We start from the raw sequence: 13,244 nt of genomic DNA on the forward strand, positions 1-13,244 counted from the left end.
TGGCAAGGTCCTTTACATATGTTGTCATTTAATCTTCATAATAACCTTACGAAATTGGAGGTATTATCCCCACATTATGGATGAGAGAACTGAGGTTTAAAGAAGTGAGATACTGGGGCTGGCCCCACAGCCGAGTGGTTAAGTTCATGGGCTCCCCCTCAGTGGTCTGGGGTTTTGCTGGTTCGGATTCTGGGTGCAGACATGGCACCGCTCATCAAGCCATGTTGAGGCAGCATCCCACTTAGCACAGCCAGAGGCACTCACAACTAGAACATACAACTATGTACTGGGGGGCTTTGGGGAGAAGAAGAAGAAAAAAAAGAAGAAAAAAAGTGAGATACCTTGGTCCATCACTCATAAGTGATGGCAGTAAGAGTTCAGCTCCAGGTTGGCCCGTCAGCTTGACTCCACAGCCTGATTAACTGCCTCATACTGAGACACCTCCCAAAGGCAGGGTCCCTTTCTCCCCTTCTTTCCCTCACTCCTTCCTTTCTATTCTTCCTTCTTTCCTTGATATTAGATTTTCTTTCATCTAGTAAGGATAAAGGGGTTAAAAATAAAACCACCATAACTACTGTCCAGAGAAGACACCTTAAATTCTTTTAGGTAGAGATCCACGTTTTTGAGAGGTTTGAAGGCTATTCAATTTGGGGGAACTTCTTTTAAGGAAAAGAATACATAATTATAAATAGTAGATTGGACACCAAGTGAATAAGTATTTAGAATCGAATAAGAAACCACAACAAATTACAAATTTGGGTGACAAATACCACAAACATCACAAAATCTAGAAAAAAAGTGTTTTTACTACTTAACAGTTGCACCCTAAGATGTTTTGTTCCTACAATGTTGGGCTGCAGGCTTTAATCACCACTTCACATGACAATGATTTTCTAATACTCTCCAAAGAGATCATCGAAAGATAATTCAGACACTCCTCTAGCATAGTCAATTTATATTTGTTTTTTATGAGTCTAGAAAAGTTCCATAGACTATCTTCTAGCCCTCTTTCTCCTTTACCACCCACATACTTCAGGTGCTGGGCACCACTGGACACATTTGTATAAAGATTTCAGGCCTTGTGATTCAGTCTATTTGGTAGTAGGAATATACCTGGATGTCCTTTCTCTACCAGGACAGTTAGCAGTAACTTAACCATACACAGAAATGACTACAAACTACATTTATATACCCTACTAAATCCAAACAAAACCTAAACATATCCCTATTTCAACTTTCTTTAAACCAGATCCAAAATTTTGCCACTGGCCACTCCAATGCTACCTGAAAGAAGTTTGAAAGAGGAAAAGTCAGCAAAAAGAGTACTCTAAAACCAACTGCAGTTAAAATATCTTTTGCAAATTTTACCAAACCATAAGAGCATGAGAACATTGTTAGAATCTCTTTCAGGGTCTTAAGGGGGGCCTCTGCAAGAAAGGGGCCCTGAAACTTCAGCTTCCTTGGTTTCCAAGAAAATCCAGCTTTGCAGGAATGGTATAACACAAAAACGGTGTTGTACTATAATATGCAAGAGTCCATGCCATAGGGTGGCTTCAAAAGTAGGGCTGTATGAGGTCCTATTCTGAGCGGCTTGAGCTCCCAACCCCACTGATTGAAGGGGAGGATGTTCTTTTGGTGTATTTCATTCTATCGTATACAGCACTATGGAAATGGAGATGTTCTGGTATTGCTAAAACTCAAAGGTCCCCCCCACCCCCATTTATATTTGCACAAGACTCATTATTTGTAATGGGACTATTTGCAAATATAATAGATCTCAAAATTCCTGTTGGCCTAATTAATATTAAATACACCATTTACTATCCTTCCAAATAGTCTAGTTAACACACAGAGAGGAGCATGTTATTGCTGTTAAAGACTACACAGTAGAAAAATTATAGCAGCACTAAAAAAGTCTTTAAGAATTCATTAAGACACAATCAAGCTTTTGCAAACTCATCTGTTATTTGCAATTATAACATAGTTACTGTAACTTGTCTCTGGATAAAAATCACCTTTATGTTGGATTTCTTTGCTGAATTTTGCTCACTGGTAATGTATTCAAATGCCCAGCTTTCTCCTGTATTTCCTTCTCTTAAAAGAAACTCGACTCATCTTACTATCTTCCTTTGTTCTATGAATAACTGTCCTTAAATGTAAGCAGTCCTGCCCTGTACGGTTAACCCTCTTTTGACATTTACCGCTAGACTATAGCCTACAAGTAGATCTCAAAATAAATAAAGCATATTATAGAAGTATTTTGGTCTCATATAATGAGTGCAGAGCTTATAATGAAGTTGTTTAAAGTGACTGAATAGTGTAAAACCCTATTTCACTAGTGTTGAGAAACTACCCTTTTACTCTGTCCTCAACACATAATTTCTGTATAATGTACTTAAAAAAAATTTTTTATAGCCTCTGAAATGTTACACAGCTTTTTCTGGTTTTGTTTTTAAGGGATGAAAATTACTTTTCAGGAATATACTGTTTCAAGAGAATGGCATTTTCTATTTATGAAGCTTTTCTGCCCTTCTTTCATCTAACTGGCGCTGCCCAAGCCTGATGCACCTGGTCAAAGCAGCATTGTCCCAAAGGTCCTACTGGGAATGAGAAAACAAAGGCCGACTTCCCAGCTGGGAACATAACTGTAGCTCCACTGCCCCTGCACTGCCCTCTCGCTTTCTCCTCTGTCCCAGGCCTATGCTGATGTGATGCTCCGAGATACTTAAGAGGGGAGAAGTATGATCTCTTTATGGTCTTCATGTCCTTTCCCCTGGTCTTTTAAAATAACTGGTTTTAGGCCAACAGGTACCTACTCAAAGAAGTTCAAAGTCTTACGTGATTTAAGAATGCCAGAGGAGGTTTACAATACTGATATACATTCTTGCTCTGTTCTTTAGAGTTGAGGAGTATTAGAAATATTTTTAGATCAAAACATTTTTAGATCAAAGTTTTATGTTTCTTGTAAATCAGGGCTCAAACTTTAGTGTGCACTGGAATCACCTAAAGGACTAAACTATAGAATGTGGGGCCCTACCCCCAGAGTTGCTAATTTAGTAGGTCTGAGGTGCGGGCCCCAGAATTTGCATTTCTAAAAAGTTTCTAGGTGGTAAGGACCGCAGTTTGAGAACCACTGATGTAGATCATTTGAGGATGCATATTTTCAAAATCAAAGCTGGCAGGAGTTACCTACCATACCTTCTCAAGAATAGCACGCATGCCCTTTAGAAGATGGAGGGTGGTTGCTAAAGCCAGGGGGATAGTGATGATAATTTACAGTTTGACAGGTTCTTAACTGACCATTTTCAACCACAGCTGCCCCATGCCTAGTAGCATTACCTAATTCTTAGTAATGCAAGAAATTGTTAAACAATGTCTTTGCTATAAGAATATAATCTAAAATATGTTCTTATCTCTTTAATTCCTTCTTTTGTAGCTGTTTACTGATTAAACTGATGTGGCAACTGAGACTTTTAATTGTTGATTTAAATTATGGACTATAAAAAAGGTGTAATAGTTGTTACGTCCTCCATACCAGCTAAAGCCAGTACGAAGTCTTAGCATTAAAAACAAAATCTCTCAATTTCTCCCTTGCCCTTACTCTGGTTAATATGTAAATATAATTATAAAGACTCAGAACAAAGAAAAATTTTACCACTTGGAAAGATGAAATTAGTATTCCTAATACTATTTAGTGGCTTTTAGATCCTTAGAACATGTGTTTAAATATGTATTTTTCAATAAAGCATGTTAATGAATATGTCTTAATTACCTAGTGAATAATCTCTCTAAAATGCCTGTCTGTGATTATTTACTCATGTGATTACTCATACGATTACACTCCCATTTTAGCAGTAATTTTCAACTCTGAGTAGATAAACCTAAGGAATTCTAGAACAGCTTCTGCCTGGAGCACGATTTCCCAAGTGATGATGTCCCAAGGTTAAATAAGAACAAGTGAATAGATGTAGACAATGACAAAGGAAGTTTCAAAATCAAGTCCTTTTTAATTAACACATTCCTTTTTTGCGTGAGGAAGATTGTCCCTGAGCTAACATCTGTTGCGTCTTCCTCTAAGCTAACATCTGTTGCCAATCTTCCTCTTTTTGAGGAGCAGTGCTAGGTCCACACCTGGGATCTGAACCGCTGAACCCTGGGCCACCCAAGCGGTGCACGTGGACTTAACCACTAGCCACCTCCACAGGGCCAGCCCCTAATTAATACATTCTTGAATGTCATCAAATCAGCTCTGAGGCAGAGATCTTAGGCTCAGGAATTAATGGCCATCAAGGTTGGAGGGTGCCCCATTGACTTGAAAGATGCAAGAATTTAACAAAACAAAATGATAAACTATAAAAGGTAATTCAATAAGCAGGGCAGTTTATTGTATATTTTCTAATGGGTCATTGTAGAAGCATTAAGGGAATTGAAGCCAAGATGGATATTTGACTCCTGGCTTTGACACTGAATAGTGAGAATTCTTGTGCAAGGAGCTTCACCTGTGTGGGTCTCAGCTTTGCCACCTATAAAAATTAACAGGATCTAGTCTGCTTACCTCTTAGGGTTGTGAGGATTAAATTTAATCATGTACATTGAAATGTTATGTCAACTGAAAAGCCCTGAACAAATGCGTAGTTTTGGTGGAGGTTCAGTGAAAATTGATTCTCATTTACCTAAAAGCAATTTAAATTCTTTAATCAAATGTGCAATATTGGCATCTTTACCTTTCCAAGCACTTTTTCAGGGTTAAAATGAGTAATTTAATTATTTAAACTAGGGAAGAATACATGTAGAGGTTTTTTTTTAATGTCATAGTTTTTTAACTGCTCTAAATCAGAAAATAGATGCCAGTTGATGTGCAAATCTCAAAATAATAAACATCTTCATCAAGTTTGTTGAAAAAAATGACCGTCATACTTTAGGAAAACGTAAACTTTATTTTAGCAGTTTCCTGGTAGAATCTATCACCAAGGTAGCCATTAGTTGAAGAATTAAACAAGATAAAGCTTGGTGCCAGAGCACACAACTACATAAGAAAGCAAAAATTCTAAAATCTCACTAATTTTCAAGAATAAAGTGCAGTTACATAACTAAAAAATACTCCTAATTAGAAATAAGGAAACCTTGTCAGAGGAGCTTTTGAAATTAATAGCCAGTTTATTTTTTTTTTTTGAGGAAGATTAGCCCTGAGCTAACATCTGCTGCCAGTCCTCCTCTTTTTTGCTGAGGAAGACTGGTCCTGAGCTAACATCTGTGACTATCTTCCTCTACTTTATATGTGGGACACCTGCCACATCATGGCTGGACAGGCAGTACGTAGGTCTGCATCTGGGATCTGAACTGGTGAACCCGGCCACTGAAGTGGAAAGTGTGAACTTAAGGGCTGCGCCAGCGGGCTGATCCCTAATAGCCAGTCTTTTACTTTATATGCTAATGTGGAAATCATTTAACTTAAAAAACAGACATATCCCCTTGTTCACTCTTTTTGACTTACATCTTATTCTGTAACTTCCCATTGATTAACATTGTCTTTAGCATTTTAAGTAATTTATTTAACATTTTATCATTTGAGTATGTCATATTATATTGAATTCTTTTAACTTTTATAGGAACAGCTAGACCATCAAACAACACTTTCACCTATTTGTCTAAACTATTTTTCCTCATTTAAGACTATCAATTAGGATGCTTCTAGCTGCAAGTCACGGAAAATATAAACCTGTTTATTATCTCACATTAAAGGAAGTCCTGTGGTAGGACAGGCTCCAGGGTTGGTTGCTTTGTTAGCTTACTTATGTATTAAATGACTTGGCTTCCTCTCATCACTATTTGGCCATCCTTGCTGTTGGCTTTTCCATGATGAAGATGGGAGGGTGTGATAAGATGGCTGCAGTACCTCCAAGCATTCAGAATTATGGGAAGAAAGGAAGGCTTGTCAAGCCACATATTGCTGAGTCCAAGTCCCAGATTTTCTGACTCAGGTAGGTCTCAGTAGGGATCCGAGAATCTGCATTACTAATAAGGTCCCAAGCGATGCTGATATTGCTGGTAGTGAGGGCCACAATTTGAGAAACACTAACTTAGACTGAAGATCCTGGAGGGGAATGGATGTTTGAAAAGGACTGGTGACGTTCATTACAAGATGTACTTTATCATGTGGAATATAACAGAGTTCCTTTTACTCTTCTCATAGAGCCTGAATGCCATTTCTAATTTGTCAGCTTCCTGTTAAACATTCCACAGTGGGACAGTGCACCAATATTTCTAGTAGTCAATGTAGCAGTTTCCTAGAAAATAGCTTTTCATTCAACTGTTTGAATTGGAACTGGTTGGGCCAGTTCAAGCTGTAAATTTGCACTTCAGCTTACTTGTTCCTGGCTTGTACAAAACTTTTTTTTTTCTTTCCAGAATCTCCACTAATCCCTCTAAATATAGGATATTTGGCAATATCAAATTATCTTTAAGATCTTCTCTAAGAGGCTACACAAACATTGTTTTTTATAACCAAGAATGCAAAAATAAAATTGCCTGAAGGTATACTGTAAATGCTGCTAATGTAAGTTTCTACCGATTGTTATTTGCAGTGCAGAATTTTCTAACCTAAAGGTTTAACAATTTGCTTGTGGTGCAAAAACTCCTTCCTGCCAATTTGTAATTCCCCTTCTCTATCATCTACCTTGCAAACCATCTCTTTGGTGGGGGTTTCTTATTTTGCGTAGCATGCTCAATGGGAGTATGGCTAAACTTTAGGATCCTCAAAAAGCCTTGGGCAATTTCTAAAGCTATGAATCTCTCTAATAATAATACATTAAATATCATAATGGCATTTTTGTGCCTTTTCTCTCTTTTGTTCTCACAATAGGAAGCAGAGTGGAGAGAGACGATTTCTGCAGGGGGTCTGGAGGAAGCTGGGACAAGTTCAGGCAAAGATGCAAGCTTTGCAAAAAATATTTGACTTCTAGAAAATGGTGGGGTAGAAAACTTTTAAGTGTAAAACATACCATTTTGGAGGTTTGAGGAATGCAACCTTTCCCAAAGCTTTCTCAGATCCCAGTGTGCAGCAGAGTAGAGACTGAAAATGTTTCTGAGGGGAAATTGAGAAAGCGTTTAAATGGAGGGAGGAGGCCTAGGCTATTACTGTAGACACAGCAGGGGGCCAGCAGACATGCTAGGGAGTCTGATCGTTTCAACTATTTATGACAACCAACCTACCAGCAAGGCTTTCAAAGTTAGTAGGAGATCCTGGCCAGTGGTATTGATATGCATGCCATCACAATCCAAAAAAAAAAAAAGAAACTAGACAGGATACCTGTTAAATGGTACATTTTTACCTCAAAACAAATCTCGGGGTGTATGTAACATGGAATATTGTAATATTGTATGTCTACTTTCTTTTCTTTGTGGGGGCGGGGGGGGAGGAAGGGCATTGTATTGACTGGTGTTTCTTGGGAACTTTTTCTTTTTGAGGAAGATTAGCCCTGAGCTAACATATGCTGCCAATCCTCCTCTTTTTGCTGAGGCAGACTGGCCCTGAGGTAACATCCGTGCCCATCTTCCTCTACTTTATATGTGGGATGCCTGCCACAGCATGGCTTGCCAAGCTGTGCCACGTCCATACCCAGGATCCGAACTGGTGAACCCTGGGGGCCGTGGAAGCAGAATGTGTGAACTTAACTGCTGCGCTACTGGACCAGCCCCTCCCCCCCCTTTTTTTCAAAGATTGGCACCTGAGCTAACAACTGTTGCCAATATTTTTCTCCCCAAATCCCCCCAGTGCATAGTTGTATATTTAAGTTGTGGGTCCTTCTAGTTATGGCACATGGGACGCTGCCTCAGCGTGGCCTCATGAATGGTGCCACGTCTGCAGCCAGGATCTGAACTGGTGAAACCCTGGGCCGCGGAAGTGAAGCGTGCGAACTTAACCACTTAGCCACGGGGCCAGCCCTGTACGTCTACTTTCCATGGAAATAATGAAGCCCAGAGTTGACTTCTGGACAGGAGCTCACATTTACTTTGCTCTTCCTCCTTCCCTTTCTTATCCTCACCTGTGCCCCCACCTACCCTCACCTCCAACCAGAAGATTGGTAGTATGTACCAAAGATCCTGAACATCACAGGCTCAGAACCCACTGAATCTGGAAACTGAGTCTTACTTGAAATAACTTTTTTTAAAAATAAAAATTAAAAGAATATACTTTAATTTTTCTAATTTCTTCTCCTCAGTTTCGTCCAATGTTTCATGATTAGAATGCTAGCAAGTGTAAAAGCTATGGAATATTTATAAAGTACTTGGGTAACTGCGTGCTATTAAAACCAACCAAATATAGGTAGTTCATTTTTGAGCCCATTCGGTTCTTATTCTTGCTTCCAAATTTTACTCTTCCAGCACTGGTAAGACACAGAATCAGGTGGGTTTACAGCAAGTCTGGCAGGTGGTTGTTAGACACTCATTTCATGTGCCACTTCTTGCAATAAGACGGTATTTCCCCAAACTTGACCCTTAGCATGTCCTTTATCCTATTAAAAATACTGGTGTTGTTCTGCGGGAGTAGGTTAGCTTATAAAAATAAAGTGTTGCATCTTTATATGCTTTAAAATTCCAACTTAAAAAAGAACGACAACTTCTTTTCTAGTGACTAGGTAAAATTCCATAACTGTTAACCTTTGGTACTCAAAACCTTTGGTACTTAAAACAACGTTAAAACAGACTTTAAGACTTAATTGAGGAAAGATTTTAAAATAATGTTTTCCAAATTAATTTTTAAATCCTAAAGGGCCACATATTCCTTTATCATCTCGGTTTATAAAAGTGCCAGCTATTGAATTTGATATTAAAAACAAGATGCCTCACATCCTTTGTGTAATAAGGCACAGTATAAATAAAATTAGAACATCGTGACTGTTCTTCCTCAATTTTCCCTGTTTGTAATATTTCCCGAAAGCAGAGATGCCTGACAAATTTCCCCTTTATTGCTCATATGTAACCATTTTTTGCATCAGATATTTAATTTTGTAGGTTAAATATTCAAACAAAATGAGAGTAGAATAGATTTTGAGCATCGATTTCTAAAGGAAAAATAAGAGGAAACGAACATAATACATTTCATTGTCATCAATCTCATTCTAGTTAGCTAATAGTGCATGCTTTTCCTTGTTTCTCTGTAGGATAATCTTTAAAAAATTTTTTTTTTTATTAAAGATTGACCCTGAGCTAACATCTATTGCCAATTTTTTTTTTTTCCCTCCTTCTTCCCAAAGCCCCCCAGTATATAGTTGCATATTCTAGTTGTAGGTCCTTCTAGCTCTGTAGGATGCTGCCTTAGCGTGGCCTGACGAGCGGTGCTATGTCCGCGCCCAGGATCCAAACCAGCGAAACCCTGGGCCACTGAAGCAGATGGCTCGAACCCAACCCACTCAGCCATGGGGCCAGGCCTATATGATAATCTTATGCTTTTACAATGCTTATAATTTAAAACCTGTCCTCACTTTATCAGATCCTCACAATAACATTTTGAGAGAAAGAAGGGTAGTTATTATACCTGTATCTATATCTAAAATCTTATATATGTATGTATGTATATGTATGTAATGCAGTGTACATATATTTTAGTCTCCTTCCCCCAAGAGGAGGAGGTAGAGATTGCTACACAAAAGTTTCATGGTAGGTCAGCTGGTCAGAGGAGATACTGGGAGAAGGAAGATTTCTGAAGCTTGTGGCCCAAGCATTCCCCACTGCTCTGGCTTGAATAGTGTTAACAAGTGCTAGCTTTCATATACATGGGAAGTCAAAGTTGATGCTACTGATGTTGGCTAACTTGGTGGAGGGGGTGTACAGGCAGAGGATCTAGGATCACTCTGTAGAAGCATGTTGATGAGGCTGAAGGATCAGCTAAGTGGTTAAACCAGCTGTCCTTTAAGGTTTTTTGCTGCTCCCAAGCCCAGGGAGTTTGTGAGATGACTGACAATGGATTAAGAATGAAGCATGTAACAATTTTTCTGGACAAAGCAGGTTTTATCCAATTTCTTTTTTGGCTTAGTAAGACCAACAATGGCTTTCACAATTTAGGCAACCAAAAAGTAAAATTCCAGAGTACACTACTTTAGGTATAAACTATGGAATGATAAATCTTTGGGGGAATTAATTACGGACTCAGTGTTAATGCTAGGGTATTGGAATGCAAAACAGATAATTCTGAAAAGTTCCTTAGATAAAACATTTGAGATAATTAAAGCAATCCAACAGCAAAATCTACACAGTGAAATTGTCTTCTATTTTGTAAAATCATATGTTAACATCAAATTATATCTATATTGTATACATTTCCTACTTTAGATGCTTTCTCATGTTTTTAATATGATGCCGTGGTGTCAAGGTCCAGTAAGTATAGTAACTAATAATCATTACAAATCGATTACAACATCGAGAAGAGACAGCACATTCATCTGTTGTAAAATCATAGGCTTTTAACACCACTGGCAGACAAAAATCACTAAGCATGCAAGAAAGGTGGGTGGTGAACTGTAACTGATACTAGAAACCTACTTCATCCTGACTTTTATGGGGTCACTTTTGAAATTTAAAAGTGACCTCGCTGGATAAAATCGCAATGTTTCTTAAAATAAATTTAAAAAGATTTCCAGGGTTTTTGATCCTAGACTGTCTCCACTTACTTGGGACCAAACATAGGAAAACAGGCAACCCCGTCTGGTCGTTTATTTTGACATTGAACATGTGGTCCGAGGGCATACTGGGGATATGTTACAGGACCTGAGATAAGGGGCAAATATTTTAATGGGTATAGGGGTTGGTGGAGAAAAACAGCTCTAACATGTCAGGGAGGACTTCTTTCGTGGTCTGGAGTTCTTTGGAGGATGCACTCTAACTCAGCAGATGTAGCCCTGCCCTCTGGTGGATATGGGTGCAAGAGGACTTGGGTTCAATGTCCCCAGTGTTTGGCTTACCAAGGCTTATTAAAATCAACCGTCCATCAAAAATCACTTATTGGAGACCTAAGTTATGTGCCGAGCAAATGAAACGTTCAAATGGCAAAGACACAGCCAGTGGCCGAAGGTAACGCCCGTTCTTCAGCTTCCATCTCTGGACGCTCGGTTTCTAGTTGGTGTTCCAACCTCTTTGGTTCCACACCCTGGAAACGAATGAAAAAGGTTGTAGCCCTCCCTTGAGCTCTCTGAGGTTGATCCTTGCCCTCACAGTACACACAGGCACTGAAGCTGACCCCTTAGCGGGACAGAACTTTGGGAAGTCGCCCCGCGATGACTTGCGCCCGGAGTTAGACCAAAACAGGCGTGACCCGGGTGGGCAAGCGAGGATGCGGGGTCCCAGTAAGAACGCCAGCGCCCCTCTGCGCTCGCCCCTTCGCTCGGCGGTCCTCGCGTCGCGTGCCGAGATTGTGACGGCCTCCCGACAAGCGAGGCTTCCCTTGTCGCCTTTGTTGGGCGCGCTCAAACACCTCGGGGACAGCGACCATGATTGTTCCTGCCCGTTGGGTCCGACCGTGCGGCTGCCTCCTGAGAATGCGCGGCCAGCGCGGATCTCCGACCTTCGCGCCCAGTGGGTGCGTAGAAACGGGCTGGCAGCGGCCCCGAGGGGGAACGAGAAGCCGCCATAGAGCAGGTAGGGCCAGGGCTGGCAGCCGGCCCCCCACGCCCTCCTACCGGACAGTTCTGGGCGGGCGGCGCGGCCTTCACTTCCGCCGTCCCCGCCGGTGAGTGAGAGTGCGCGTGCGCGCGCGCCTCTCGCAGCGGAAGTAGTAGCGACAAAGCTCGGTCCGCGGCGGGCCCGGGAGTGCGGGGTGCGGCGGGGAGGGGCGGAGCGCAGGAGGCGGAGGCGGGAGCAGACCAGCGCGGCCGGGCCGATCGTGACGGGTCCCTCACCTCCTCTCCCTTCCCCTCCCCGCCCGCCCTCCCTCCTTCCCGTTCGCTGCTTTCTCACACCGGGAGCAGGCTCCCGCCTTAGCGCCGCCGCTCGGCGAGCCGCTCCTGTGCTCCCGAGGCGCGCTGGGCGCTCCCGTGGGCCCCGCGGGTGAGTCCCCCGCAGCCCGGCGGAAGGGGTCTGGGGCGTTGGGAGGGCACCAGTATTACCTACAGCCCCCATCCCCACCCCCAATTTCCAGAAACTTCCAGGTCCTGAGGGAGGGGTTGTCCGGGGATACCCAGGCTGGGGAGTGTCTCTAGGGCGCCGCCCAGCCGGCTTGAGCTGGGGACGTAGCGGGTGGTCGAGGGGTGGGCGCGGGGTCTGGGGGCTCCCTCTCGCCCCCTCTCTCGTCAGCGCCGCTTCTCCTGGTTTCTCTTGCAGATGCTGCTGCTGCTAGGGGTGGTGGGAGCAGCCGTGGGACGTGTGGCCGGGAGCGGGGGTGACAGCCTGGGATTCCGGGGGCTTCTCTTCCTTGTCCTCCTCTTCTCTTCTTTATTCCCGGTGTGGCCGTGGCTGACACTAAAGACTTTGTAGCCATCAACCCAAGTGCAGTTTCGATGGAAAATGAAGGTAAAGGCCCCTGGCAGATGGGTTGCAGCGCGGAGTTGAGGGTGTGGTGGTTTGCTTTTAAGTTGCCTTTCTCTTCCTACCTTTTTATTTTCTTTAATTTTTCCCTTGATGGTGAAATGTCCAAGGAATTGCTTTCTTAGGATATCCAGGTATCATTTTGGTAACATAGGGCATTTCGGAAATTAAGGTTCTGTGGGGTGACTGAGCTTGATGCTGCTTTCTTTAGCTTAGGAAATGGAAGGGAAGTTTTCATTTCAGATAGCATCGATGCTTGTTTAAATAGCTATTTGAAAGGAATCACTCGAGGGGAAGTGGAAATGGGGAGGGAAGGGGATGGACTGCATCTCTGTATATTTGCATATCAAGCCTTGCTATGGTATGTGAGTGGCTTCGTTTATGGGAAAGAAAAAGATTTCTTATTAAATGTACCTTTGGAAAAAAACCTCACTGTTTTTCAGTTCACAAAAAACAACTCTGAATTTAACGAAATATTGTGAAGTGATTTCCTTTCTTAAAGTTCCTCCTTATTTCAAAACATCATTTACAAGATTGACTGTGGAACCTGTTTGTCCACTGTACACTTTGTGTGCGCTAGGTGGTTATTCACATGTTACTTGATTCCTTTGGCCTCGTTGAAATATATAATGCTTTTCATACACAGCACATACACAGATTATTTGTTAAAAGCGTTGAGCAACTCTGAATAAATTATTATTTTTCCCTCCTGAAACAACCACAGT

General features: G+C 41.7%; 1 protein-coding gene across 7 annotated transcripts in view; it reads left to right on the plus strand.

The window, feature by feature from the left end:
* ATP2C1 (ATPase secretory pathway Ca2+ transporting 1) overlaps positions 1-13,244 on the plus strand; it is a 146,900-nt gene that overhangs the window by 10,445 nt on the left and 123,211 nt on the right. For 2 of the 7 annotated variants that reach the window (XM_070493152.1, XM_044754761.2), the window contains exons 1-2: positions 11,770-12,042; positions 12,316-12,504. The exons of 3 other annotated variants lie outside the window; for them this stretch is intronic. In XM_070493152.1, coding sequence (XP_070349253.1) covers positions 12,499-12,504 — 6 coding nt within the window. In that variant the 5' untranslated portion in view covers positions 11,770-12,042; positions 12,316-12,498. Of the gene's footprint in view, positions 1-11,751; positions 12,043-12,315; positions 12,505-13,244 lie in introns of those variants that run through there. 2 more of the 7 variants (XM_070493155.1, XM_070493156.1) reach the window with 2 other exon arrangements.

This window comes from Equus asinus, chromosome 21 (assembly GCF_041296235.1).
Source record: "Equus asinus isolate D_3611 breed Donkey chromosome 21, EquAss-T2T_v2, whole genome shotgun sequence".
Lineage (NCBI taxonomy): Eukaryota > Metazoa > Chordata > Mammalia > Perissodactyla > Equidae > Equus > Equus asinus.